Source organism: Cryptosporidium ubiquitum (genome assembly GCF_001865345.1).
Source record: "Cryptosporidium ubiquitum isolate 39726 chromosome Unknown contig_13, whole genome shotgun sequence".
Lineage (NCBI taxonomy): Eukaryota > Apicomplexa > Conoidasida > Eucoccidiorida > Cryptosporidiidae > Cryptosporidium > Cryptosporidium ubiquitum.
Genome location: NW_021639819.1, coordinates 231,376 through 258,030, shown reverse-complemented (window position 1 = coordinate 258,030; position 26,655 = coordinate 231,376). Strand labels below are relative to the sequence as shown.

The 26,655-nt window shown below is 32.7% G+C and overlaps 11 protein-coding genes across 11 annotated transcripts; 6 read left to right on the top strand and 5 right to left on the bottom strand.

The window, feature by feature from the left end:
* Nucleotides 1-711: 711 nt before the first annotated feature.
* Nucleotides 712-2,206, bottom strand: cubi_02624 (uncharacterized protein; the record flags this gene model as incomplete). Its single annotated transcript, XM_029019635.1, has 2 exons — nucleotides 712-2,062; nucleotides 2,130-2,206. 2 exons carry the CDS (start codon nucleotides 2,204-2,206, stop codon nucleotides 712-714), a joined length of 1,428 nt encoding a protein of 475 aa, XP_028874755.1.
* A 489-nt stretch (nucleotides 2,207-2,695) lies between these two features.
* Nucleotides 2,696-5,338, bottom strand: cubi_02623 (beta-adaptin AP complex subunit-related protein; the record flags this gene model as incomplete). The annotated part of the gene is made up of 1 exon (XM_029019634.1): nucleotides 2,696-5,338. The coding sequence occupies one exon, from the start codon at nucleotides 5,336-5,338 to the stop codon at nucleotides 2,696-2,698; it is 2,643 nt and encodes an 880-aa protein (XP_028874754.1).
* Nucleotides 5,339-6,505: 1,167 nt separating this feature from the next.
* Nucleotides 6,506-8,221, bottom strand: cubi_02622 (uncharacterized protein; the record flags this gene model as incomplete). Its single annotated transcript, XM_029019633.1, has 1 exon — nucleotides 6,506-8,221. The coding sequence occupies one exon, from the start codon at nucleotides 8,219-8,221 to the stop codon at nucleotides 6,506-6,508; it is 1,716 nt and encodes a 571-aa protein (XP_028874753.1).
* Nucleotides 8,222-9,058: 837 nt separating this feature from the next.
* cubi_02621 (RNA binding domain-containing protein) lies at nucleotides 9,059-10,816 on the bottom strand (the record flags this gene model as incomplete). The annotated part of the gene is made up of 1 exon (XM_029019632.1): nucleotides 9,059-10,816. One exon carries the CDS (start codon nucleotides 10,814-10,816, stop codon nucleotides 9,059-9,061), a length of 1,758 nt encoding a protein of 585 aa, XP_028874752.1.
* A 713-nt stretch (nucleotides 10,817-11,529) lies between these two features.
* On the top strand, nucleotides 11,530-11,860 carry cubi_02620 (acylphosphatase; the record flags this gene model as incomplete). Its single annotated transcript, XM_029019631.1, has 2 exons — nucleotides 11,530-11,696; nucleotides 11,746-11,860. 2 exons carry the CDS (start codon nucleotides 11,530-11,532, stop codon nucleotides 11,858-11,860), a joined length of 282 nt encoding a protein of 93 aa, XP_028874751.1.
* A 682-nt stretch (nucleotides 11,861-12,542) lies between these two features.
* cubi_02619 (uncharacterized protein) lies at nucleotides 12,543-13,883 on the top strand (the record flags this gene model as incomplete). Its single annotated transcript, XM_029019630.1, has 1 exon — nucleotides 12,543-13,883. The coding sequence occupies one exon, from the start codon at nucleotides 12,543-12,545 to the stop codon at nucleotides 13,881-13,883; it is 1,341 nt and encodes a 446-aa protein (XP_028874750.1).
* Nucleotides 13,884-14,214: 331 nt separating this feature from the next.
* On the top strand, nucleotides 14,215-15,420 carry cubi_02618 (cryptopain-1; the record flags this gene model as incomplete). The annotated part of the gene is made up of 1 exon (XM_029019629.1): nucleotides 14,215-15,420. One exon carries the CDS (start codon nucleotides 14,215-14,217, stop codon nucleotides 15,418-15,420), a length of 1,206 nt encoding a protein of 401 aa, XP_028874749.1.
* Nucleotides 15,421-16,005: 585 nt separating this feature from the next.
* Nucleotides 16,006-17,691, top strand: cubi_02617 (uncharacterized protein; the record flags this gene model as incomplete). The annotated part of the gene is made up of 1 exon (XM_029019628.1): nucleotides 16,006-17,691. The coding sequence occupies one exon, from the start codon at nucleotides 16,006-16,008 to the stop codon at nucleotides 17,689-17,691; it is 1,686 nt and encodes a 561-aa protein (XP_028874748.1).
* Nucleotides 17,692-17,986: 295 nt separating this feature from the next.
* Nucleotides 17,987-20,056, top strand: cubi_02616 (RNA helicase; the record flags this gene model as incomplete). Its single annotated transcript, XM_029019627.1, has 1 exon — nucleotides 17,987-20,056. The coding sequence occupies one exon, from the start codon at nucleotides 17,987-17,989 to the stop codon at nucleotides 20,054-20,056; it is 2,070 nt and encodes a 689-aa protein (XP_028874747.1).
* A 194-nt stretch (nucleotides 20,057-20,250) lies between these two features.
* Nucleotides 20,251-21,900, bottom strand: cubi_02615 (guanine nucleotide-binding protein; the record flags this gene model as incomplete). Its single annotated transcript, XM_029019626.1, has 1 exon — nucleotides 20,251-21,900. The coding sequence occupies one exon, from the start codon at nucleotides 21,898-21,900 to the stop codon at nucleotides 20,251-20,253; it is 1,650 nt and encodes a 549-aa protein (XP_028874746.1).
* A 755-nt stretch (nucleotides 21,901-22,655) lies between these two features.
* On the top strand, nucleotides 22,656-26,635 carry cubi_02614 (subtilisin-like serine protease; the record flags this gene model as incomplete). Its single annotated transcript, XM_029019625.1, has 2 exons — nucleotides 22,656-26,187; nucleotides 26,265-26,635. The coding sequence occupies 2 exons, from the start codon at nucleotides 22,656-22,658 to the stop codon at nucleotides 26,633-26,635; spliced, it is 3,903 nt and encodes a 1,300-aa protein (XP_028874745.1).
* Between the last annotated feature and the right edge of the window lie 20 nt (nucleotides 26,636-26,655).

Below are 26,655 nucleotides of genomic sequence, written 5' to 3'. Positions count from 1 at the left end.
GTTTATATTTTGACAGTAGTCATTTGGAGGAAGGAAAAAGGAAAAAGGAAAATACCAAAAAAAATGAATGGAAGCGAGGGAAAGAGAGAGAGAGAGAGCAGGAAAGAAGGATGAAGCTAAAATATCCAAGTTGATTTGACTTGGCTTATTTCTCTTATTACTAACTAATTAACTTATAAATAGCTTCTCTTTAAATGAACAAGAAGAGCTTGGGGGAACTCATTCTTGCTCAAACCAAGAGAAACTACAAAGAGCACAAGTCTTTCAAAAGGGGAAGAAAAAATGGAGGAATGAATATTTGTAGTTCTTGTTGCCTTTATTTGTGGCTAATAGTACTACACTAACCTCTATATGCTCAGCCAAATAAAGAAATATTGGCAGTTAATAAAGGGAAATTATTCTTTTATATATTGGAAATCTTCTTATTTTTGTTCCTGTTTATTATTTCCGTTCACTTTCCTAATTTTATTGTGCATGCATGCAGATCTAAAATTTGGATCTTGAGACAATACGATGTATTATTAGGTACCGGTACCATATATTTAAAAGAACTGATTAGAATATAATAGAGTTATTAGTTGCGAACTAGATAGTCAAACAGGTAAATAATTGATTAATTTCTAAATTAGAGGCTATATAAAGCCTCAGTACATTTATCCTATTAAATCTAAGAGAAGTTGGACTAGAAGGCGGAAGGAAATGGCGGGAATTTTAGTAACTAAGATGATTTTGTAGGCTTAGATTCACATGTTTGTTTTTTCTCAGTAAAGCTTCATCATATTGTTGGAATTTAATAAAGTCGTTTCTGGACTTCCAAATGATAAAGAAAAGGATGATTTTCCATGCAAAGTTAAAGAAAGTGAAAACTTTGGAGAAATTACGAAGGTCACCTTCCTCAGAACTAACACTCCATGCAGGGAAAAAGATTTTCATCCAAAATATGTCAATAATAAGTGATATAAATATTGAATAAAGGATAAATTTGAATCCATTATCAGTCCATCTAGAGGAGGCAAAACCCTCATTTCCAAGATTACACCAAAAAATATAACAGGTTGTTAGGGAATCTAAGTAACATGATCTGGTAGCACTAGTAATCCATTGGAGGAGAAAGGATATAAAGATTACATACTTATAAAGCACTTCCGGGCCATTCATCTTAAATTGAGTAAGTGAGTTATCTAGTTTGTTGGCTAGAAAGTCTGGAACAGATGATAGATAGGAATATAGAGATAGATTGCTCGGTTTTGGTAAGAAAGGTTCGTCCAGATAAACTAGTTCATTTTGGTAAGTATTTAAATCTTCCATTTTCTGATCTCTTTTTTGTTTGAATTCTCGTACATAACTCTTATATAAAATATGTCTTGAGTATAACCATTGGCAAGAAATCAAAAGGGATCCTAAAACTACTTCATCAGCATTGCTGTAAATCTCTTTTTTTAATTCATGCTTTCTTTGGTCTGCAAGCTCATCCAAGATTACGTTACATCCTCCTAGCTGCAGATTATTTCTGCTATCCAATAAGATAATATCCAAATGGTTTGCCTCACTCCCAAATTTTCTCTCAATCTCAAAGCTAAATAACTCATTCCAAAATACACATTTCTTATCATATTGAAACTTCTTGCTTTGAGTTTCAATTACCTGGTCTTGACATTCCAAGTGGACCTTATATCCTGCATCTAAATTCATCTCCTTCTGCAAATCTAAACTTACTACCTGAATCATCAGCTTGCTCTCCTCTTGATCATACTTGCTTGCAACATTTTCGTATCTCCTCAAATTGTTCTCAGCTTGCTGTCTAAGCTGTTCCAACGCCTCAAACTCCCTAAAACAAGTATCCAACATTGTTTGGAGTTCCCACCTCCTCTTCAAGTAGCTATCCTTAAGTTGTTTTCCACTACATTTTCCCATATGTGTTGGCTTTATTGATAGAAACACATTCCTAACTACATCTTTATTAAATTTTATGTTAGAAGTTTTTATTCTTTCCAAAATTTCTTCCAAACCATAATAATCACAATCTTTTATACCCATTATAGCAAAGTATTCTCCCAAATCCCTATTTATTAATTATTAGTTAAAGTTTCATTCAGCATTTTAAGCCGTTTTGAGCTTCCCACACTTACCTCTTAATCTGCTGAACAAAAGCCTCTCTATTCCTCTGCATCAAAAGAGGTGCCTCTGAAAATATTGGAATTTCCATTTTCAGTATTTTCACTTATTAATTCCCTTTTTTCTTGACAAGCTCCGTTCTAATCCTTTTTTTTTTCTTTTTCCCAATTACTTGTATCTATTTATAGGTTTTGGCGGTCAACCCCCAATTATTGCCAGTATTACCAAGCTTAAAAATAAGTCTCAATACCAAAGCTGAATCCCACTTCACCTAAATTTCTTTGGTTCAACTCATTCTATTCATTCGAATCTGTTAGAATAACCCAGATTCTTTATAACTGATGCTTTTTTTCTTAAATTCCATATTAAGTCGACTCTCCCAATTGTTGATTTAGCTCTCTTTGCCCCCCCCTCAAAAACACACACACAAAATAATTATTTAAGCAGAATTACAAGAAATTTGGGTCCTCGTAAAATCGTAGAAAATTACATGCAGACACGTAATACATGCAAATATGCATTACGTGTATAATCAACATAGGGAAAGAAAAAAAAACAAACATAAAAGTTATACTAGTGTTTAGGATCTTATAACTATTAGATTTGAATCAAAAATTCTTCTAATCCAAGACCATGTGTAGTTACAGTATGATGAGGTATTTAAGTCTGTTAAATCTTGAGTATCTACCTTAATCTGAGCCGAAACATGGTGCACTCTCTTTGAAATAGAGTATTCTAAGGTAATTTCGCACAAACAAGGAAGATCTAGGGAATTTTGTAAGTCCTCAACCACACAAAAAGTAAAGAGCTTGAAGGATTTCTCATCTATTTCTCCGGAAGCAATGCAAATGATTCCCTCTTTCCCTAGATCATCTTCAAAAGAAGACATAAACTCAAAGTTCTCGAAAGTCTGACAGTCCATTTCTTCTTGAATCTCTAAGCTCTCTTTCAATTTATTCCAAAGTCTTTCAAACTCATCAGGTTCCATGAAAACTGACTGTTTAAGTCTTAAATTTGTGGATTTTCCTGATATTTTTGAAGAATTTCCTGTTATTGTCTTGATATTCTCAATACTTTTTGAATCTCCAAATTGAGCTTCTGTCTCATTGCATAGACAATGTCCAAAAAAATCAAACTTTACTCCCATTTGTTTATAATGTTCAGATACTATGGAGCATGTATTAAACTCTTGAAATAAGTTATCATTCTTCCATCTGAAAAAGTAGTCCTTAAGAATATAAATTGAAGGTGGATACTTTCCCTTAGGCATGTATTCTCCAGAGTCATCTTGGATGACAGTCCTCGCAATTTTGTAATCAAATTGGAGTAATCTGTAGTAAAATAGAGCCAAATCTTTGACATCTGGATAATCCATTCTTTCTATTGAAAATTCCAAAAGTCTACCTAATATTGGTCTCACATCTTCGGGAGAATCAAACAAAAGTCTACAACAACTTGTAATAAGAATACTAAACAAGTTGGATGGCCTATTTATTAGGCTTTCTATGTTGTCTGAATTCTTTTCAAATACATCAATCAGGTTTGTTATAATATAATCAAGAATCTCTGCCTTGTCACAATATACATAATCTGGGAATTTTGCCATAATCCACAAAAATGAACAAATTCCTCCAGTTTTAAAGCTAAGTTTCTCAATAAGGCTTATCTGGAAGTATCTTCCAATTAATTCTTCTATAGCCCAGGGAAAAGACTCTGAAACCAACTCCAGACCCATCAAAATTGGACTAAGTATCTGTTCTTTCTCTGATTCCATAAGATCTTTTGAAAAATTAATATAAGCTTTAATTATATGGTCATCCTTAAGTGTCTCACTAGGTTTCAAATCTTCTGGAGTACTATCTAGCCTAATTTGAATATACTTAATTATTAAAACTGACATTAAATAGATAGATTTATGTATTAGAGAAGGATTTCCAAGCTCATAAGAATAGTGGTAGAGCTCTTCTAAGATATATTTGGTGTTTTCTTCAGAACTTAAAAAAGGAATCAGATCCAGCTTAATATCTTGAATATAGTATGGATCTCCATTTCTTGACATAAGTAGTTTGTATTCATTATAATAGTAAGACAGTATTGAAGATGATGAATAAAAGGTTCTGTTTGGTTCTTCAATAAATATTCCATCTTTAGAATAATTTGAAAAGAATGAAAACAAAAGTCTCATATGAGAGTAAACTATCACAGAGATTTCTGGTATAGAGGTAGATGCATGAGTAAATAGTGGAGACTTAATTCTCTGTACTACTTGGGAGAATAACTTTGGATAAGCTTTTGTCAAAGAAATAAATATTTGAATGCTTATTAGTAATACATTTACACTTGAATGTCTGATTACTTCCTCTAAAGAATTTAAGATCTGAAAAACATCAGAAGAGGGTACCTGTTCTTCAATAGTAGATTCTAGAGGATATGGCTGATCTTGTTGAACTATACTTGAAAGATTTTGAAAGATTAGTTGTAAAATATGATACTGACTCCATTCATTGAAAGACTTAATATTGGTAAGAATCTTTAAGATAAATTGTTTTGTAAAAGTTGCTCCTCCTGTTTCTTTATTGATTTCATTTAAGACATAAACCAAATTAATTATTGTACTGGGATCTAACTCTGTGTCCAACATATAAGTTAGGGTTTCCAATAAATTAGTATTCAAAAAATTGTTTTTAGAATATTGAAAAAACTTGAGACATCCCATTACTGCAGTCTTTCTGACATATCCAACTGAATCATTGAGACCATTCCTTAGAATTGGCTCAATATATTCAATGGCTATTGGGATTTTTAGAGAAGAAAAACTTCTCAGGGCAAGACTCCTTATTACTGGGTCTTCATCCTCACTATCTTTCCTTAAAGTATTCACCATCAAAAGAGCAAGCTCTGAGTTTCTCTCAGCATAGTGAGTTAGATATAAGTATATGATTTTCTTCTCAACTTGGTCATGCGTAGCACTGGCAAGAATCATCAGACTATATAAGGAAGAGACGTCCACTCCCAAAGTCATAAGTGCAATGGCTTTCTGAAAAAGTTCAATTCTTTTTTCTCTATCCTTAATTAATGTAATATCCTGAAGTTTCTCGTACAAATCATTAACCTCTCCTCTTCTGTGATCCACAAATAGCTCGTTTTCATTTTGGTTTTCAATATTACCTTCAGCTGTAACTGCTGCATCTCCATAGTTAATAGAAACAACTCCTTTTCGCATCTATTTGGTGTGAAATAATTTGGGTCTTTTTTTTTGAGTTCCCACAAATTTACACAAATTTTTTTTTTTTGCTCTTCTGATTTCGCATACCGGCATTTTTAAATGCCGGTATAAGATTTTTAAAATAACAAAAAATTACGTGTACTGTGCCGGTATGGGCAAACAAAAATGAAATATATTAGTTTAATTTGATAGACAAAATTAGAAATAAGGTGAGCTTAAAAACTAAATAATGTAGTATAAGGTTTATAATTGAGTAAATATTTGATTCTTTTATAAAATTATTCAAAGACAAATTTCCGATATGTTTTGCAACATTAAAAACTTATATATTTCTTCATATTTGACTATTAGCAAATTAAATGTATAGATTTAAATGAAATCCCTATCTATTTGTTGACTCCACAGTTATATATCCTTTGTAGAATTATCTAGGAAAATTCTACAAAGTTACAGAGGTCGGTTTCATCATTGATCGTTCACTAGCAAGAAAACAGAAGAACAAAATCCCTAGAAAAACGTGAACCATCATCCAGATCATTATAAAAAATGTGACAGGGTTTGATAAAAAATATTCCGTCATTGTCTTTGTTGTATAGGTATCTGGATCTATTAGCTTTCTTTTTAAAGGCTGAGCAAGTACTTGGTGTAAAATTGACAATACCATATAAAAGTAGTAAACTCGAAAGATTTTACTCTTAAAAAAGTATCTAAAACCCAGATTTATGTTCATTTCTTTTCTTTTCTCTTATTTATTAACTTAACTAATTTACAGCTTTATTGGATTTTTTAGGTATCGAATAAACACTCTTTTGTGTGTAAAAATAACTTGGCGGAAAATAATTTAATTTATGTCAATATTACATGATAAAATGGCAATTTAAGTATAAATTTAAATAAGATCACAAAGGTTTATGAAAAAAATTTAAAATTATAAAAAAGCTACTTGTTTTAATTCTTTATTTAAAAGAACAAGTTGGATAAAACCATTAAAAATTCAGAATTGATTAATTTAAAAATTATTTTTGTAGAATAAAAAAGGCGTCGACCACAGGATTCGAACCTGTGCGCGGAGACCGCACTTGATTTCTAGTCAAGCCCCTTAACCACTCGGGCAGATCGACTCGTCACAGCGATCCGGGATAAAAAAGATTATAACATTATAACTTAGCTTAATACATCCAAGAATGTACGTAACTTGGACCAAATGAGTGTTCTTTTTGAATTAGGGACGTAAAAACAGGCCTCATCTCTGGCAGTATCGAAGATAACAAAGGAAAAGAAGCGAGTTAGTGCCCAAAATATTAGAGAAATGAGTAGGAATACGAAAATTGATCTTGAAAAGTTACTTCCTTCGTGCATAGTAACTTGTATTTGGTATCTTGCTGCCTCAAATTCCCTGTTTAAATCGATACTTTGTTCGACAGTTAGTGGTGTAGCTTCTGAATCACCACTGAAGTGAAACGTACTTTTAAATGAATTATTTAAAGTTGCTTTATCAACCTCTTTATGATGATTTTTTGTAGGATTATTTTTTGAAAAGACATCTTTCTTTTGAGTAACTTCTTCACTAAATAAAGTATCCCCATTTACTTGGGATGAAAGAGCAGCTGCATATTTTTCAACAATTGACTTAAATTTGGATGGAATGCTAACTTTTGAAGGGAGTTGTACGGAAGGTCTATTATGATCATAATCTTTAATATATTCAGAATTCAAATCAATATTAATAGGTTCTTCTAAAGATACCAAGTCATCACTATATTCTTTCTTGTTAGTTTTACTTTTAATAGCCTTTAGTTGTAATAGTGATAATGGTAAATATTGAAAATAACTATACAAATTCTGACGATTAATAATCTTTTGCATTAATGGGGAAATATTAGTAAACATAATAGGCTTAATCATTTCTTTGTATTCTTGGATAGTATATATATTTGTAACAATTTCAGAACTTGTGGATATGTGATTACTCAACTGTATAAGTGATAAAGCTTCTACTTGATATAAAGATCTATCTTTAATATTGATTGCTTCCATTTTAGAAATAGATGACTTGAGTTGCTCAACATACGCTTCTCCTTTATATAAAGGTGATTTAGGATCCATTCTTACTTCATTGCACATAGGACATAACAAAGGCATTGGACCTCCAATAATTATATCGAGGTTTTCACCAATTGTAGGATCTTCAACAATTTCTGTTGGAAAATGTTTAAAGTTTTTTCTCAAACTACATTCTAAATGCCTTCCAAAAATTCGATAATCTTTTGCACATTTATTAACCCATATTCTGCAATTCTGTACTTTATTTCTTTCAAACCTGACTAGCCTTCTATAACAAGCTCCACTGGTTGTGATATATACAAATGGCACAATCAAAAGTAGAATAAAGAACAAATTCAAAACACGAATGATGATTGGTAATATCTTGCAACAAAAACCCAATACTCTTGTTCTTTTTGACGGGGAGAAAAAGTAGCTTCTTGGTATTCTGCTGAAAAACTTAAAACTGAATCCCAAAATAAATGATAATAACGAGATTGCCAAACTTATTATTGAAAGGGAATAAATTGAATATATTAATAATATATAAGATCCTGGAATTGGGATCATGTTAAACATTGGAGTAATCCCACAATGAGTGAATGAACTTCCTGGATCGTTGGGGTCGTTCACAAAATGATCATAATAGTTATTATTTGGGTTTGAGTTGGCTATAAATCTTACAAAAATGAGTGCTCCCACTCCATAAAGTAAATATATAGAAGACTGAAAATGATGCCATTCCTTTAGCCTCCAGCTTTGTCTACCCTGCCTAAAATCCTCCACCCTTATTTTAAAGCTTTTTTTTATTCTTTCAAAAATTTCGTTACCTTTCATATTGTTTGGACATTTATTTAAAATATGAGTTTTTTTCTTAAATTGCAATATCTTTGACCTTTTGACATTTTGCGGTCACCCTATGCACACTTAATCAAAAACACCAATTTTGGGTGTTTAACCAATTTACCTGTTTATATTCGTTAATTTAACAACTTTTCTTCTGCTTTTAATTTAACCATACAAAAAATAATCTCAGCTCGATATTTCTTTTTACAGTAATATTTTATTCCTGACCCGCCATATATTGTTTCCCATTTTTATTTTATTAAATAATCAATTTTAACTTTTACTTTGAAGTTAAATTTTAAAATAACTGAAATAAATATGATTATTCTCACTTTCAAAACTCTCTCTCACATTATTCACTAGTAGTTACTAATTAAAATATAATCATTTCTATTTCTTAAGTGTTAGTATGACTGATAACTGTGCATGTGACAGTAATGCAAAATACAAAGCAGAATTCTGTCCACATAAACTTATTACACGTAACAAAACACCGGTACTAAATCCGCATGCAACCAATTATACATGAAAACATGCAAAGAAAACAAATAAATACATATAGAAGAGAAAAAAAATTATTTAATACAAAACTTGGATCATTAAGTAATAAAACAATAAGTAATCTAAGCCAAATTAAGAATAAAATTGTTTAGCTGATTCTTTTACTTAAAAATCACAAACAAAAGAACGTTAAGCATGAAATTATCTCGATCATAAGTAATTAATCGGTCGAGAAAGTACTAAGAGGAAAACCAATAAAAGTTAAGCTGTAAACGTGAAACTATTTAAATCTTCAATAAATCAGTAGTAATTAGTGGTAATATTCTCTCACTTTCCTTCAGTCCAAAAATCTCCATCCCTACCATTTGAACCAAGTAAACTTGGATGAAATAGATTCCAAGAGTTATTTGCAGCATCAATCTTTAAGTTATTAACATCTGATCTATTGTATAAATTATTAACATCCCTTATTCCCATTTTATCATGACTAGGAATATTATCAATAAAATCAAACTCATAATCATCAAAGTAGTTATTTGATAGAAAAAGTTGAGAATTTGGAGTAATTTTAACTTCATTCTGACATCTAATTGAATCTTGGTGAGATGCCAAAGGAATAGAACTTGAATTTAAATCTCCAGAAAAGTTGCATTGATTAAGACATGTGTTTGAATCTCTATTTTGTTGAGTATTGTAAATCCCTGTAACTCCGAAAGCAGGATTTGATAAACTCCAATCAGAGTCATTGTTATTTGTCTCTAGTAACTTTTCTGAAGAGTCTGACAATGAAAGTAGCTGTAGGTGCATTAAATAAGACATCTGTTCAACACTTGTCCCATTTCCATAATCATCTATATTACATATAGGTTCCTGCTGAACCAATTTGTTCTTCTCGTAATCTATTAGCCTACCACTTAATAAATTCTTATTTTTATCATAATAGCCACTCCATGCAAATCTTCCAAAATCATAGTTTGGTAATAGAGACGATGGATCTGTATTATCATTGAGTCCTTCATTACATGGAAAGTTTAAACCTATTGCATTATAAGGAGGTGGAGGAATATTTACATTGTCTCTCGCATGTACAATGTCGTCTCCATCTAGTACTTTAGGAAACGCACTTCTTGGATTTGGAGAACATGTAATCCTATCAACTTCTTTTCTTTGAAAATCTCTATTAACAGCTTTACGAGTATCATTTTTAAGCCCGGTCGTAACAACATGATTTTGAGAATGTGTAGGAGTATCACATCCTGTCGATGGTGTAACAGGTAATTCATTTGTGTTGTTAACTGGTGTCAACTCTCCTTTTAATAGTTCATTACTTAAAAATTGTCTATTTTGATTATTAGAGCTGGCTTTGTTATTAAAACCATTTCCTCTACCATTCTTTTTAGGTGAGTTGTTTGTGCTTGAAGATGTTTGAGATTTGTTCTTTATGGAATATTTACTGTTTGGATTCCTCGTTGTTGGGTCCATTATGGGAGCCAAGTTTGAGACGGCCATGTTAGAATGTAATGGAGAATTTGATGGAGATACTGAGGAAATTGAATTGTTATTTATAGTAGTTTCCTTATTCTTTATAATTATTGGATCATTCAAATCTTCGGATAAATCAATTTCGTTAAATTTATTGCAATCATGAACTAGTCTTTGACGTTCAATTACTTCTGGTCCTTGAACTGGATCGAATTCTATAGTTTCTGGATTTCTTAACTCATCTAAGCCATGAGCAAATGGACAATAATGCTTTGTACATAGTGGATATTCGCGACATAATTGAGTTTTATATACTAAAACATGGTACATTTGCTCTTCTTTTGTATGAGAAAACATACACATTCTGCCTCTTTGGCAATAATTCTTAACACGCATTTTTTTATTCTCATTCTGGAAGACCACATTAGGACATAAATTTGGTCTGTAAGCATATTCATAAGGATTTCTACGATGCCAGGAAAGACAATGTGAAAAAGGGCATCTCTCATCAAGCTCGCATACTCCATGTAAAGCCTTTCTCTCACATATTCTCGTCCTGAAACGAGAAAGTTCAGTCATACTCATATTTTGACTTAATGGCATTTTTAATAACCCTCCTATTAATTAAGAATAATATTATTTGATGAATAATAATAATAAACTTGGATATTAAATAGTCGAAGCTCAATTGTTGACAATATATATAATTTGTTTCTGTAAAGAAAGTTTTCGGTCAAGGAACATAATATTACACTTGGAAATGTTATATTTAAGCGTTAAGTAGTGAATTCTTACTCCTCGTCTCAAAGTTGTCGGAAAAATTTAAATCGACTTTTTTGTAACGTGATAGTTACCCTACAGGATTATTTTTCGACCGACGATTTTATGTTATGTCTCATTAAAATGTCAGATAATAACACGTATAGTGCGACCTAGGCAGTTATACTGGTCCATAGTTATCCTGTATCGTCCATTATAGTCTAATTATACATATCCAAGATTGGAGAGACGCGGGAAGCTTATGTGACGTATTGTTTATTGTGATTTTTGAGGAACAAATCAGTGTTTGTCTATTGTTGGATATCAAGTTATACGTACTGTTTATTTTGTTAATTTGAATAGAGGAATTTTTATTTTGGTGTGAATATATATTTTTTTCTCTAAAGGATATCACTCTTTGATTATTTGAAACTAATTTGCAGTTTAGGCGGCAAATAGTATTATTTAAAAAAATAAATTAAATAATTTATATTAATAGAAAAGTAATTATAGCTTGCATAGAATTGCGCACAAACACAGGGTAGGATATTTTAAAAATGTTGAGGTGCGAGTTTGAGGTTTTTGGTAAAGTTCAGGGTGTCTCCTTCAGGAAATACACATTTCTTAAGGCTAATGAACTTGATATTTTTGGGTGGTGCAAAAACACTTCTTCTGGTACTGTAATTGGCGAGCTTGAGGGAGATGAAGATTCTGTTCTCAAAATGTAGGTTGAATTATGTGAATACTAGAATTGAATTAATTTCAATTTTTAGGATTGATTTTTTGAAAAAAGAGGGTAGCCCTGGTTCTGTAATTAATAAATGTGTGGTTTCGAATAGTCAGACCGTGACAGAACACGTATTCGACTCATTTAGAATAAAAATGTGACATTTAGGTTTGAGGAGTATTTTCTTTATTCACTTCTAATATTAGATTCATGGAAAGGACTATCAATAATGCTTTAAATTCCAGCTCTTATTAATTTGTAGTTTCTTGCCTTTCCATACTAGAAGATTGAATTGAGAAACCAGAAACCAGATGCAGATAGTTTGTTTGACAAATTTTACGGACTATTTACACTTTCAGTACAACCTTTTTTGGACTTCCCGCCTATTTATGTATAAATTACATGCAGTGTATTTTTATAGTCTACTTTGCAGGAACTATTTGAGGTGGGGAAATAAGAAATTAGAATAGAGTTTTTGCGAGTTAAAAAATATGGTTAATAAAGAGTAGTGTTACATAAACATTTAATTATATGAGAATAATAAGGAAAGTGGCAAAAATGGGAATTTAGGTAGAAAAAAAAAGTGAAAATTTGCTTATTTTTTTTAAAACGTATTTTTAAGGAGGTAAAACATATGATTATTAAATGCATGCAAAATAATTAGTATTACATGCAGGAAATTATATTAGAGTGTGTATTAAGATGCTTAGATAAATAGAAATTAAAGTCTAATAATTATTTATTTTTAATGTCTAGAATTATTGGTTTAAGCAAATTAGTGGATATATATATAAAGCATTAAATAGAGTATTATTATAGGAAATAAAAGCAATTCATATTAATATGAATAATTCAGGGAGAGAATTACTGGTGGGGGAAGAAGTGGAGAACGAGCAAAGCCAAATAACAAAATTAATAAACTGTGGAATGAGTGCATTTAATGAGTTAGTTATTAAGCCATGTAGAGAAAACATTTTCTTACTGGTTTGTATGACGAGCCTCTTAATTTCGTCAGTATTTAACTCTGTATTCTTTAAGAAAATGACATCAGCAATGCCAAATCATGTCTGGTTTTTAACGCAACTAACTTCTGCTTTATATATTCCATTATTTGGATTTGTAATACTGGTATCCTACTTTCGAGGTGAGCTTTCAAGAGAGAATTTGGAATTTCCAATGTCAAAATTTTGGATGATGGGATTTTTTGATGCATTTAGCAGTATCTTAACTTTACTTGCAAGTACTCACACATCAGGAGTAATGCAGGTAGTTCTTGGGCAAATGTGTACCCCAATAACTTTGATAATGCTTTCGTCGATATGTAAGGATCGATTTCATAAGTTACAATATATTGGAGCTACTACTATGGTGATGGGTATATTTATAGTAAAATCAACATTACTATTTGGAATAAGAGAAGGAAATACAACAGAAAACTCAAATAAGCTGGTATTTAACATTTTATTTGTAATTGCATGTATACCAGCTTCAGCAAGTTCAGTTTATAAAGATCTTTCTTTTAGAAAATATTCTTCTTTAAATGAGAATTATCTACAGTTTTGTGTTGCAGCCACTCAAGTAATCATAGGATTTTTCTTGGTACCAATCAACAGTTTATCTATACTCGGCCCCTTGAAGATAGAGATGAATCAAATTCCTTCTCTTTTGTTTAATGGTGCCAAGTGCCTATTTTTAAAGAAGAATTCTATCACTGATAGTTGCGGGGAAGAGTTACAAAGACCATGTGATGATTGTAGCTTCGTGCAATTTCCAGTCTTAATGTATTTAATTGCAAATGTAATTTGTAATGTTTTTAGTGTATTGGTATTGAAATATGGGACCGCTTCATCAGGATTTATCGTTTCAACTCTAAGATTACCTGTTACTACTTTAGTATTCTTTTCCCCAAAATTGGTGGGGAAAGATGCAACTGAGCCAAAATTAGAAGACCTAATTGGGGTTCTTGTCTTGATTGTGGGACTAGTACTCTACAGACTTGGGTCTTTGAAAATTAGTCAGGAAGAAGAAGACATTCAGGCGGAAGAAAGATTAGAAGACAATTACTACGAATTAAGTTCAATGACATATTCCAAAGAGACACTAAATAAAATAAAAAGTAACACTTCATCAACCACTTGTTCTTTTAATATAGAATATGACTCATCTCATTTTCATAGTTCATAATTAATTAGCAATTATTTCCAAAATTTAATTCATTTTAAAATATTAAAAACTATTATTATCTTAAATACCATTTTAATTTCTTGGTTTCTCTACCTCTAACTTATTCATAGAAAATTCTCAATTTATTTCATGTGGATGAATTAAGTATTTTTTGTATACCGGAGTTTGCATGCATTTTTTTGTATGACGAAAATGTAAAATATACTTGCATGTAATTATGTGGGCATGTCATAATTTTTCAAGAATAATAGAAAGATGGTATTTCAGGACATTCTAATAAATTTGATGATTATATATCGAAGTTAATTTAACTTGTAAATAATTAAATAAAATGGACATAGGGAACAACGTGGAAGAGCACCAAGAATATATTTCTGGGCCATACATTGCATTAATTAATGGCACAACTCAACAAAGAGAACCGAACAAAAAGTTGAAAAACATAATAGTTGCAACATTAATTGCAATATTTATTGTTTTGGTCGTCACTATATCTTTGTATATTACCAATAATACTAGCGACAAGGTGGATGATTTTTCACCAGGGAATTCTGTTGATCCAACAACTAAAGAATACAGGAAAAGCTTCGAAGAGTTTAAAAAAAAATATCATAAGATTTACGCTTCAAAGGAGGAGGAAGATCGAAGGTTTGAGATTTATAAACAGAATATGAACTTTATTAAAATTACCAATAATCAGGGGTTTAGTTATCTCTTAGAGATGAACGAATTTGGTGATTTGTCAAAGGAGGAATTTATGTCAAGGTTCACAGGATACAGAAAAGATTTGGATGATAATGAGGGGAGGTTTAAAGCAAGTAGAGTGTCAGCTATTGAATTTGAGGAAGATTTTGCTATTCCAGATTCAGTCAATTGGGTGGAAGCTGGGTGTGTCAACCCAATAAGAAACCAAAAGAATTGTGGATCTTGTTGGGCTTTCTCTGCAGTTGCAGCATTAGAGGGAGCTATATGCGCCCAAACAAATCAGGGATTACCAAGCTTGAGTGAACAACAATTGGTTGATTGCAGCAAAAAAAACGGCAACTTTGGATGCAGTGGAGGAACAATGGGATTGGCTTTTCAGTATGCAATCAAGAATAAGTACTTATGTACTAATGATGATTACCCTTATTATGCTGAGGAAAACATATGTAGGGAGTCACTTTGTGAGAATTATGTCGAAGTTCCAGTAAAAGCTTACAGGTATGTATTTCCAAGAAATGTTAATTCATTAAAGAGTGCTTTAGCTAGATATGGACCAATTTCTGTTGCAATTCAGGCTGACCAAACCCCTTTCCAGTTTTATAAGAGTGGAGTATTTGATGCTCCTTGCGGGACTAGGGTTAATCATGGTGTTGTTTTAGTTGGATATGATATAGATGAGAATACTAATAAAGAATATTGGCTTGTGAGAAACAGTTGGGGTGAGAAGTGGGGAGAAAAAGGATACATTAAGCTAGCTCTTCATTCTGGTAAGAAAGGAACTTGTGGGATATTGGTTGAACCTGTATATCCAGTGATTAGTCAATCTATTTAAATGAGATCATAATTGGCCAAAACAACCTAAAATATCAAACTAAATACTTTTATTACAACAGACAGATTTGAGTCCTGAAAAGCATTCTATTCATTTAAACTTTCCAGATTTAATTATTTATTCGATTTTAATGGTAAATTTACAAACTTATCAATGCAAAAGACAATTGATTGTATATTACTGGAAGTTCATAAAATTCATTCCTTTGAATCCTATTGTTTCAAAATTTTGAAGAAAGTAAATATGTAATGATAAAAATCCTAAATAAATGACGAATTTCCTTTTATAAATCATTTTATTGTTAAATGTTACATTATTCAATTTTGCCCCTCCGCATGGTCTGCTGCATGTAAGTGAGTACGTAAAGTATATTATACGTGAAAGTTTTTATTGACCACATAAAAAAAATAAAATATAAAAAGCAAAAATAATTATTAGGAATTAAAAAGGTAACATTCAGGTATAAATATATGTGTAGTATGGATAATTAAAACCATTAAATGATTAAGTTAGGAAGGAAATGAAATGCTTGGATTGAGACATTAAATTAAAATTGAAAATTTACATAATAAAAAGTAAAAAGCCATGAAAGATTCATTTAAAGTAACTAAAACACGTCAAAAGTGCATAAATTTGACAGAAGCTCATTTCAAAGAGATCATTTCGGAGTTGGAAAATGCTGCTCAGATCATCACAAGTCAGAAAAATGAGATAGAATCTTTGGAGATGGCATTAAATGCCTCCAAAGATGAGATAGAGCTTTTACAAAAAAGTGATAGGGCTTTAAAGAAAGAGAAAAAGAAGCTAGCGATGGATAATCAAAAAATCTCAAGCGCATTAAATAGTGAAATTGAAACACTTAAAATGGAATTACAACATTCACAAAAACAGGTAGAGGTTTGGAAAGGCCGAACAAATGAATCAAAAGCTTCTTTAAGAAAGTTCTTGGAATCAACAATAATGGATTCTGGTGAAGATTCGATTAATAATGGAACATACATAGAAAGTTATGAAAGTACAATAATGAATTTAAAGAATCAATTGGATGAACGATTATTAAGAGTAGAGCAATTGGAGATGAATTATCAAAATGTTAGTTTGGAAAGAGACGAGCTTTCTAGTGAGGTAGCTAATTTGAGGGCCAAGAATAAGTCAAATGAATATGAATTACGTGAATTAAGAGAGAAACAAAGAAAGGAAGAAAATGAAAGAAAACGTTTTAGTATGCGTGAAGAGAAACTATCTAACGAAATTGATAGTTTATGTAAAAAATACAACACGGAAATTGATGAGCTCCAAAAAAAGAATAACTTATTAAATGATGAGATATGGGAGCTAAATCGTACTATTAAGAGTAATAATAATAGCATTAAGGAATTACAAGATCAGAATTCCAATAATAAAAAGTATTATGAATACTACATTGCAGGTAAAAAAGTAGAAGATTTTATTACTAGCAAGATTTCAGATTTTGAATCTTCTGTAAGAGTACAATTAACGGCTTTAACAAATTTGGTACATAAATTTGAAAAGAATAGAATGACAAAAATGAGTCATTCATTTAAGGGACAAAATCCTGTTTATACAAGAAAAAATGCATTAACAGAGATTCAATCATTTTCCCCTGTTATCCTAAATGATAGCGGAAAGGCAGATACTTCTGATATGGAAGAAATTAATCCAGGAAGAAGGAATCAAGAAAATTATTCATCTACTTTGAGATTATTTGAAAACGATGATTCTCTGATAAATAATTCAATAACAATAGCAACAACTGCATCTTCTGGAATAATTACAGCTAATAACAGTCAATGTGTGAGCAATAACAATTCAAACTCCCCTTATATTATGCCGAAATCACATACAAAGTCTGTAGATTTGAATTCTCTTAAAGGTTCAAATGTTGTCCAACAGAATGATTCTAGTAATATTGAAAATTTTTCTTATCAAGAATTGACCGAAAACATTCCCCCAAATTATTCAGAATTAGTAAAGGAAACAATGAAAGTCTTAACTCAAGCCTCCAAAGATCACCAAGCTATTCTAGAGAAGATTCAGTACCTCTCAGATAATATGGATGATGAACAGGTAATCAATCAGACTCAATATTACCAAAATAGCAACAAAGGCATAAAGAGTGAAGAAATTTTTAATAATGAGAGTGCTTACTATTCAATTGGTAATGAAGAAATTTGTATTAATAAAAAACGACCAATTGAAGATGACAATTGTTCAGAATCTAGTGTAATTTCATTTCTAAGTGAGCTTTAATAGAATATATAAAAAGATTCATTTTGTGATAATTAGAAATATATATGCATCAAGTGAGTCAATACAATACACACCATCATTATATTAGATGATAAATAAATTTACATATATTTTCTTTTATTCTTTATCTTAAAGCTTAACTTGCTTGTTATTCTCTAGTTTTAATGCCGGGCCCTAAGCCGGCACATCAAAAATTTGGGCGGGCGAAATGTGGCGCCTCCCACCGCTGTTAAGGACGGGATAGTAGTAATTATGTCATAGTTGACAGGAAGAAAACAAGTGAAAGGAATATAATATGGACCATAAGAAGAGAAAATTGGAGAATGAGATAGATGGCTCAATAGACCGGTTCCCATTGAGCGATGAGAGTAGGGAGATTTTGAGAAGTAGAGGTATAGAAAGATTATTTCCAATACAAGCTCAGTCTTTTGAGTCTATTTATGATAAGAAGGATGTATTAGGAAAAGCAAAAACTGGAACAGGCAAGACATTGGCTTTTGTTCTTCCAGTAATTGAGAGGTTGTTAAAGAAGGGTAAATTTGACCCAAACAAGCATGGAAGGCGTCCATTAGTTTTAGTTTTACTTCCAACAAGAGAATTAGCACAACAGGTATCAAATGAATTTGAATTGATGAAGGGGAAGGATAGATATAAGGTATGCAGTGTATATGGGGGCTCTCCTGAATATCCTCAGATTCAAGAAATAAAGAAAGGAGTAGATATTGTTGTGGGATGCCCAGGAAGAGTTTTGGATTTTATTGAGCGTGGTATTTTGAATGTTAGTAAAATATCGGTATTAACATTAGATGAAGCGGATAAAATGTTGGAAATGGGATTTAAAGAGACAGTTGATAAGATTATTGATTTTGTTAGAAAAGAGACTGGAGATCGAGAAATGCAGAATAAACAAAATAAATTTCAGGTGTTATTGTTCAGTGCTACTGTACCTCCATGGGTAAAGAATATCTTAACTGAAATTATGTCAAGTGACACAGTAACTGTGGATGTAACTCATATTTCAATTCATGGAGAAGAAGAGGATGAGGCAGCCACTAGAAGTAGAGTTAGACATTTAGCAATACAATGTGCTTATCCTCAAAGAACCGGATTGTTAGGGGATATTATTACAATGTATGCAGGTATTAGCGGTAAATGTATTATATTCACTGAGACAAAACAAACTGCTAATGAAATAGCAATGAGGAGTGAAATTAGTAAGATGTGTCAAGTTTTACATGGTGATATACAACAAAACCAAAGAGAAATTGCTTTACAAGCTTTTAAAGAAGGAAGGTATCGTTGTTTAGTGGCAACAGATGTTGCAGCGAGAGGATTACATATTGATGATGTTGCAGTGGTAATACAATTAGCTCCTCCACGTGATATAGATACTTATGTACATAGATCTGGAAGAACAGGAAGAGCTGGAAAATTTGGGACTGCTATCATGTTTTGTAATATGTCAGATTATCCATTTTTATCAAGCATTGAAAGAGCTAGTAAGATAAGTTTTCAAAGAATTGGAGTACCCCAATATGAGGAGATTTTGCAAAAGACTGCAGACTCTATAGGTAAGGATCTATTAGAAAAAGAGATACCTTCAGCAATGTTGGATTGTGTTAGAGACCCTGCTAAACATATTATTCAAGGTTTATGGAAAAAGCTTACAGGGAAAACATCTAGAAAAAGGCATAGATCTGGGAATTCTGATGATGAGGAGACTGAAGCTGAATCAAATATTAATGATAATGATATAGATGATGACATGCCAGAAATACCGGATTGTGCTGTAAGAGCTTTAAGCCATTGCTTATTAGAGTTAACAGGTATAAATAATGATTTAAAAAAGATTCCTTATCGTTCAGTATTGAATGGTAGAGAAGATTTCAAGAGTTATATTATTACTTTTAATAGACTTAAAGAACCAATTGCAAGTAATAGCTATGTTTGGAGGTGTTTAAAAAGCAACTTGAGGGGTTGCGAAAGTTTAATAGAAAGAATACAATGTATGACATTATTGAAGAAAGGGGATGGAGCAGTTTTTGATGTTCCACTGGGATCAATTAGGCAGTGGGAAAGTGCAATTTCTGGCTTTACCCCAAAAATGAATAGTAATTCAGGTTTCTTCCAGATTGTTCCAGCTACAAGTAATTTACCAGAGTTATCAATTCCAGTTACTGACACTAATGCAGATTTTGGCCACAATGGTAGAATGAATAGCCAACATATTTCAAATAAGGTCGGATATAGACAGTCCAGGGGTTCCAGAGGAGGAGGAGGAGGAGGAGGAGGATATACTTCAAGAGGAGGCTCAACCTCAGGAGGTTCTAGAGGTGGGCTTTCAAGGGGGGGAAAACGTTTTTAAGTAAAAGATTTAAGTATTTTAAGAATAATAGAAAAAAGAATTGACATAAAGAAAGATAATTAGAGAATTGATCTAGTTTTTTCTTTGCTAATTTTTTTTCTTTTGATTTTTCCTATTTAATTATTTTAGTATCTATATTATAATACGCATGCAGTGCAAATTTTTACTGCATGCAAACATATACCGGTGTTAAATTACGTGTGATTATCTGTCCACATGCGAACAACTCCACTTTGGCATAGTGAAGAGAAAGAACTGAGATTTTGGTTGAAATGTACGTGGTGGATAATGTCGGGAGAATTATTATTTGAGATATTGGAAAAAGATGAGATAAGTTGTATTTTGTGTTTATTGAAGAGGGAGAATATTGAGAAGTGATTATCACTTGAACAGGAGGCGTATTTTCCGCTTTCATCTATATGCAGAATTAAGTTGGAGCTTCCAGGGAGTGTGGAAAGTTCTAGAGAATCTAGAATAGCAGATTTTCTGAGGTCCCACAAGTGGATTTGATTATCAAGGGAAGTAGAAAGCAAGTAGTAACCATTATTGGAGAAACAAAGGCTAGAGTTCCTGTTTATATTTGGGTTGGTAAGTTGATTATTGTTTCTGAAAGAATATTCGAGGGAAGAAGCTTTTTCAACGTTTCTTATATCCCAGATATCGATAAGGTTTCCACTTGGTGCGATTCCACCCAGAATAAGCCCGTCAGGGTGTGGTTTAAGTTGTGAATATGAGTGATTTTGCTCAAGTTTATGAAGAAGAAGCTGTTTTCTGGATTCCAGGTCAAACATAGAAAACAGCCCTTTATTTGAGGAGTTTGCAATTATGTGTATTCCCATAGGATGCTTTTCAAGAGAGTCAATAACTAGATCGGATTCAAATGAAGAATTGAAATCCATAAGTAAGTGGGAGTTAAATGACTTATCGTCTTCTTGGTTCCTGGAGAAGATATGAATTTTGCTTGAGTTTTGGAAGCAGGCAAGAACATTTAGAGGAAGTTGGTTAGTACTTTGTGAGGAATAGTGATCTCCTGAGAATTTTCCGATCACAGAAATAGAGACAGCCTTTTCACAGTTTTGCGGATAGCTTATAGGGATAGAAGATACCTCTTCAACATCAAAGTCAACACACGAGACAAGGATCTCACCGTTTTCCATTCCAGAAACATAAATTTGGTCATTGAAAGCTACTCCAACCTCCAGCTTGGAACTACCTTTAAGTTTCACTTCTTTCTTTAAAGAGAACTCTCTGACCTGCTCAGCAGGTTTAAGGTCTGGGAAAGACTGCCTTTTCCGGATCGGCCTCATTTTTTCAGAATATTCGGTAAAAAGATTCTCAATATTCTTTGGAATATCAACAAAGTTCTCCTGGGCTCTAAATCTTTTTCCTCCCCCACTTGGAAGACTTTCATTATTGTTTTCATCTTTTTCATGAATACTATTTTCAATTTCAGCCAACCTATTGATAGCTTGGTCCTTTTCTCTGGTAATTCTGGCAATCACTCTGCAGGCAGCATCATGTTGATAAAGGCTGTGAGTTAGTTGTGCTTTTGCCTGCTCAAGTTCAGATCTAAGTTCGAACATCTCCATTGCCATTGCGTCCCATTCAGTTCTGAGAGAGTCAAGAATGCCTGGAATACTTGTATTCTTAATTAGTCTTGGTTTGAAACTACTTGTGGACTTAACTTGAATCAAGTCATCCAAAGAAAGTTCGCTCTTTGTAATTGGACAGCTGTTGTTACATCTTATGTACTCTTCTATGAGTTTTCTTTCAAAGACATACCCGGTTTTTGAGATCACGGGATCTTCAGGAGTAATTCCTGAAATTGAACAAATCAGTGACATAATTATCAACCTTATAAAAACCTGGGATAAACAAATTATTTGATATAATTCCAGCTAATGTTATAAATTTCCAGTAATATATTCAATATATATAAAATTTGTTTAACTTCCAGAGTAGTACTTTAACTACAAAAAAAAACTAAACACTTGCTATAATCCACTCCTTTTAAACAAAAACCCAATTTTATTTCTCTAAATTTTACTCGTTTGCCTCTAATTAACCTTCCTTTTCCTTCCTGAATCTCAATGTTCACTATTAAATGTTATCTCAATTTTTTTCTTCTTTTGTGATCTCCAATTTTTTCTCCTTTATTTTTTGACTCCAAAATTCCCGCCTAATTGTGGGGCGGTACCGGTATTGAATTTTTTAATTCAAAAAACTGCATACCGTCATGCATGCAAAATCGTATTCGAGCATGTGGATGCAAAAAATGGTAAACATGCAAAAAGACACTGGTGCGTAGAAAATGTAGAATTTTGACAGAAAGAGTCAAAGGAGATTTTTTAAAGAAAAATTCATTGGAAAAATAGAAAATAAGTTCAGAAGAGGAAGTTAGTAACAAGAGTACAATAGGTTGTGGAATTTCAGATTCAAGAATTCTACAAAGATAAGTAGCAATAAGTCAGGAATTGAATGATGATAAGCTAAAGTTTAAAAAAGGAGTTTCAACTTGAAGAAAAGTATAGTACAAGGAGGAGAAAATAAGAATATATATACATATATTTAAAAAGTAAATAAGAAGTAGGCCTAAAAGATGCAAAAGACGAATATTTTGAGGCTATTGCCATACATATTGGTACTTCTTGGAAATAAAGCTTTCTGTAATATATTTAATACAAGTTCAATTTCAATTAATGTAGTAGAAGGTAGAAGTTCAGATTTAGAGTTGGTCATAAAAAACCCAGCAGACCACTCAGCAACTCCAGAAGTTCAAATAATTGAAAAGATATTTAGTCCATATATTATGAAACAGCAAAAACCTCCAGCAGATGATGAACAATACGAACATATGCTTGGAGAATTCTCAGAAATGGAAAATTATGATGATGAGGACCATGATGAAGAGCAAAATCAGCGAATTAATCCAGAAGGAACACCCAAAGGTCCAGGAAGCAGAACTAAGGGTATTCCAGGAAGATTAATCATTAAGTACAAAGAGAAAGTTTTAAGTAAAGCGGTAAAGGAGCTGAGAGTTGCAGGGATTATGTCAAAGAATGGACAGTATCCAAAATTGGATGGTGTGGCCTTCTTGACAAGAGTTGTTTCAGCTTTATCAGAGTCTGCTGATGAGCTCGTAGGAATTAAGTCAGCCACAGTCCTGGAAGCTCTCGACATGATGATTGTCGAAGTATTTAATAACTCCAAGGCATCTGAGTACATCTCAAAATTGTCTGCAAGCCTTCTACATAGTGACGAAGTAGAATATGTGGAACCAGACCAAGAAGTCAGGTTAGCAGATTTTGGCATAAGTTCAGATTCAGGAGCTGTTTATCCAAATGACCCTAAGTTTGGGGAACAGTGGGGGATGTATAACAGGGTTGCAAATACTGATTCAAAAGTTTTAATGGCCTGGAAACACTTGGGAATTAATACCTCAGCACCTAAAGGACCAGAAGGATATTATACTTCAGAAAACCAACCAAAAAGGGAAGTTATTGTTGCAGTAATTGATACTGGAGTGGATTTTACTCATCCAGATTTAGTAGATAATATGTGGATTAATGAGAAAGAGTTATATGGGAGACCAGGAGTGGATGATGATATGAATGGTTATGTTGACGATATATATGGCTATGATTTTGCAAATAACAGAGGAGCACCAGTTGATGATGAAGGACATGGTACCCATTGTGCAGGTACAATTGCAGCAAAGGGAAATAACTACGAAGGGATTTCTGGGATTAACTGGAAAGGAGTTAAAATTATGGCTCTCAAATTTCTTAGAGGAAATGGTATTGGCTTTCTTAGTGATAGTGTTAAGGCTATTAACTATGCCATAAAAATGGGAGCCAATATTCTATCCAATAGTTGGGGAGGAGGATCTTTTTCCCAAGCTACTTATGATGCCATTAAAAGAAGTATTGACAAGAATATGCTGTTTGTGGTTGCAGCAGGAAATGATAGGAATAACAATGACATTAGGCCAACTTATCCATCAGCTTATCAGCTTCCAAATGTCTTGTCTGTAGCCGCAATAGATATACATGGGAGACTTGGAGTCTTTTCAAATTATGGACATAGAAGCGTAGATATGGCAGCTCCTGGAGTAGATATCTTATCTACTAGTTCAAATAAAGGTTATAAGAGATTGTCAGGAACTTCTATGGCATGTCCATTTGTTTCAGGAGCTGCTGCTTTACTATATGCTTTTGATCCAAGTATGACTTTTGACCAAGCAAAAACACTTATCTTAAAATCAGTAACAGTACTTCCAACACTGAGAAATTCTGTTCGTACTTCTGGAACATTAAACATCTATAGAGCCGTTCAGATTATGAGCCAAGAAGCATATAACCAGGAAAATGGTAAAGAATCTCCCAGAATGGGTATTTCTTGGATTACTTTCAAAGCTCCTGATACTATTGGGCCTCAATCCAGTTCTACACTTAAGCTTAAAGCTTATGGAGAAAAACCTGGGTCTTTTACATCTACTTTGGTTGTCAAATTGTTAGATTCTAATGATCGGGATGTTACTTTGGCTCAAGGGAGACTTAAGACAATCATTAATGTTGTAAGTATACCAAAACCCAAGGCAATTCTACCAAATGGAAATAGTACAAACCTTGGATTATCTTTCATGGGATTAGAAGGAACAAAAACCTTAATTCCGATTTCCAACTCAGGTATCGGTACCTTAGAATATATGGCTGAGTTTGTAAATATGGAAGGAGAATTAGGATCTAAAAAAAAAGGAAAGTTTAAAGTATATCCACCTTTGGGTACCATACTTACAGTAGGTGAAGACCAAACAAATAAGGATCTTCAAGTTAGTTGTATTCCTAATTCCCTAGAAGGGTTTATTAGTGGTCATTTAATGTTGAGATATAATAAGGGAGGAATGTCATCTTCATCCTCTTCAACAAATAAGATCTCTGCTAAGTCTACAAAGATCCCATATGTTAGAAGTAATTTATTTACCGAGACATCTTCTATAATAAATACCCTATCAAGTAATATAATACCTCCAAATGGCAACTATGCCTCTTTATCATCGAGCTCATTCCCAGTTGGAACTGAAAGATTAGCAATTAAACTTTACTGTAAAGGATATGGTATAGAAGTTAGGCCTCCTTCCATAAACAGGGTAATTCGAATTCCAGAGACGACAATTTCTGGCTATTTAATATTTAAGGGACTAGAGAATTCATTCAAACCAAAAGTCTACTTAAGATTTAAGTCTTTAAGGGACCCAAGCTCATCAAGGTTTGAAAGAGAAAACAATAAAAAAGATTATCTCAGAAATATTATTCCAATTAAAGACTTATCTCCCTCAAAATCCTACTTTAAGATGATCCTCTCTGGAGAAGATCTTCCTGCGAAAAAAAGAATCATTCATAGACTGGAAGGAATGGATTCTGAGGAAGGAAAAACTAAGATAGTGGTATCTTTGGATGATGTAATTATACCCAAATCCAATGTTAAGTTTGAGTGGGTAGACTTTGGTCTTCATCAAGAAACTATTCTTACAGATCTATCCAATTCAGATGATGGAGTACAGAAAGTAAATCTTCCACGTAGCTGGCATTTTCTTGGGGAAAGAATCGACGAGATTTATGTTTCAGTAAATGGATTCATCTCATTTAGTCCAATATATAGCGAAGCATTTGTACCAGCCTTACCATCATATGCTCCTCCTCATGGCATTTTGGCCCCATTATGGACGGATTTCACAACTAAAGGGAGGAGAAAAAGTACAAGAATTGTCACTTTCTTTAAAACTGGAGAAGATGAGGATTTTGGAAGTAGAGATAAATATAGAAGAGAAATGGATATGGAAGAACAGGAAGAGGATGAAGAGGAGAACGGGGAAAGGAGGAAACAAAATTGGGAGTTTGTTATAGAGTGGAGGAATGTGTTTCTGAAATCTGAGCAATATAACTCCAAATCTGCAACATTTCAATGTGTTTTGAATAGTAATGGATCTGTCAGATTTAACTATTTGAGTATTCCCTGGGATGATTTAGAGGATCCAGGAAGTATTTCATCCTCGGGTAAAGGAAATTTAGCAATAAGTAGGATTTCATCCTCAACAATGCTTGGATGGGAAAGCATTGATGGAGTAAGAGGTAAGTTGCATTTGTTTGCATATTAAAATTCATTCTTGGAAATGGAATTATTAACTTTTCCATCTTTGTTTCTTTAGGAGTTGGAATTCCCTGTACTGAGAAGTTTCCTACATCGGAGTCTTCAATAGAACTATACCCAGAAAATCCAAAGATTCCTTGGTTCCAGCTTAGTGAGACGATTGTCCCACCCCTACAAAGAGCTCAAATGGTCTATAAAGTTGGTTGGAAGGCTACTATTCCGTCATTTTTTGAAGATCAGACCTTTAAAGGGCAGATTCAAGTATCATCATCAGATGGGGCTGCCTCCATCATCCCAGTCTCAATTACTGCAATTAAAGAAAGGACAAATCAGGCTCAGTCTTCTGAAGAATTAGAGGGGGAGTATATTGGGATTTCTGGAGAATCTGGAGGATCTGAAATGGAGAAAGTTGGTAGGCTAGACTCATGAATGAGGATTAGTTGGATAAC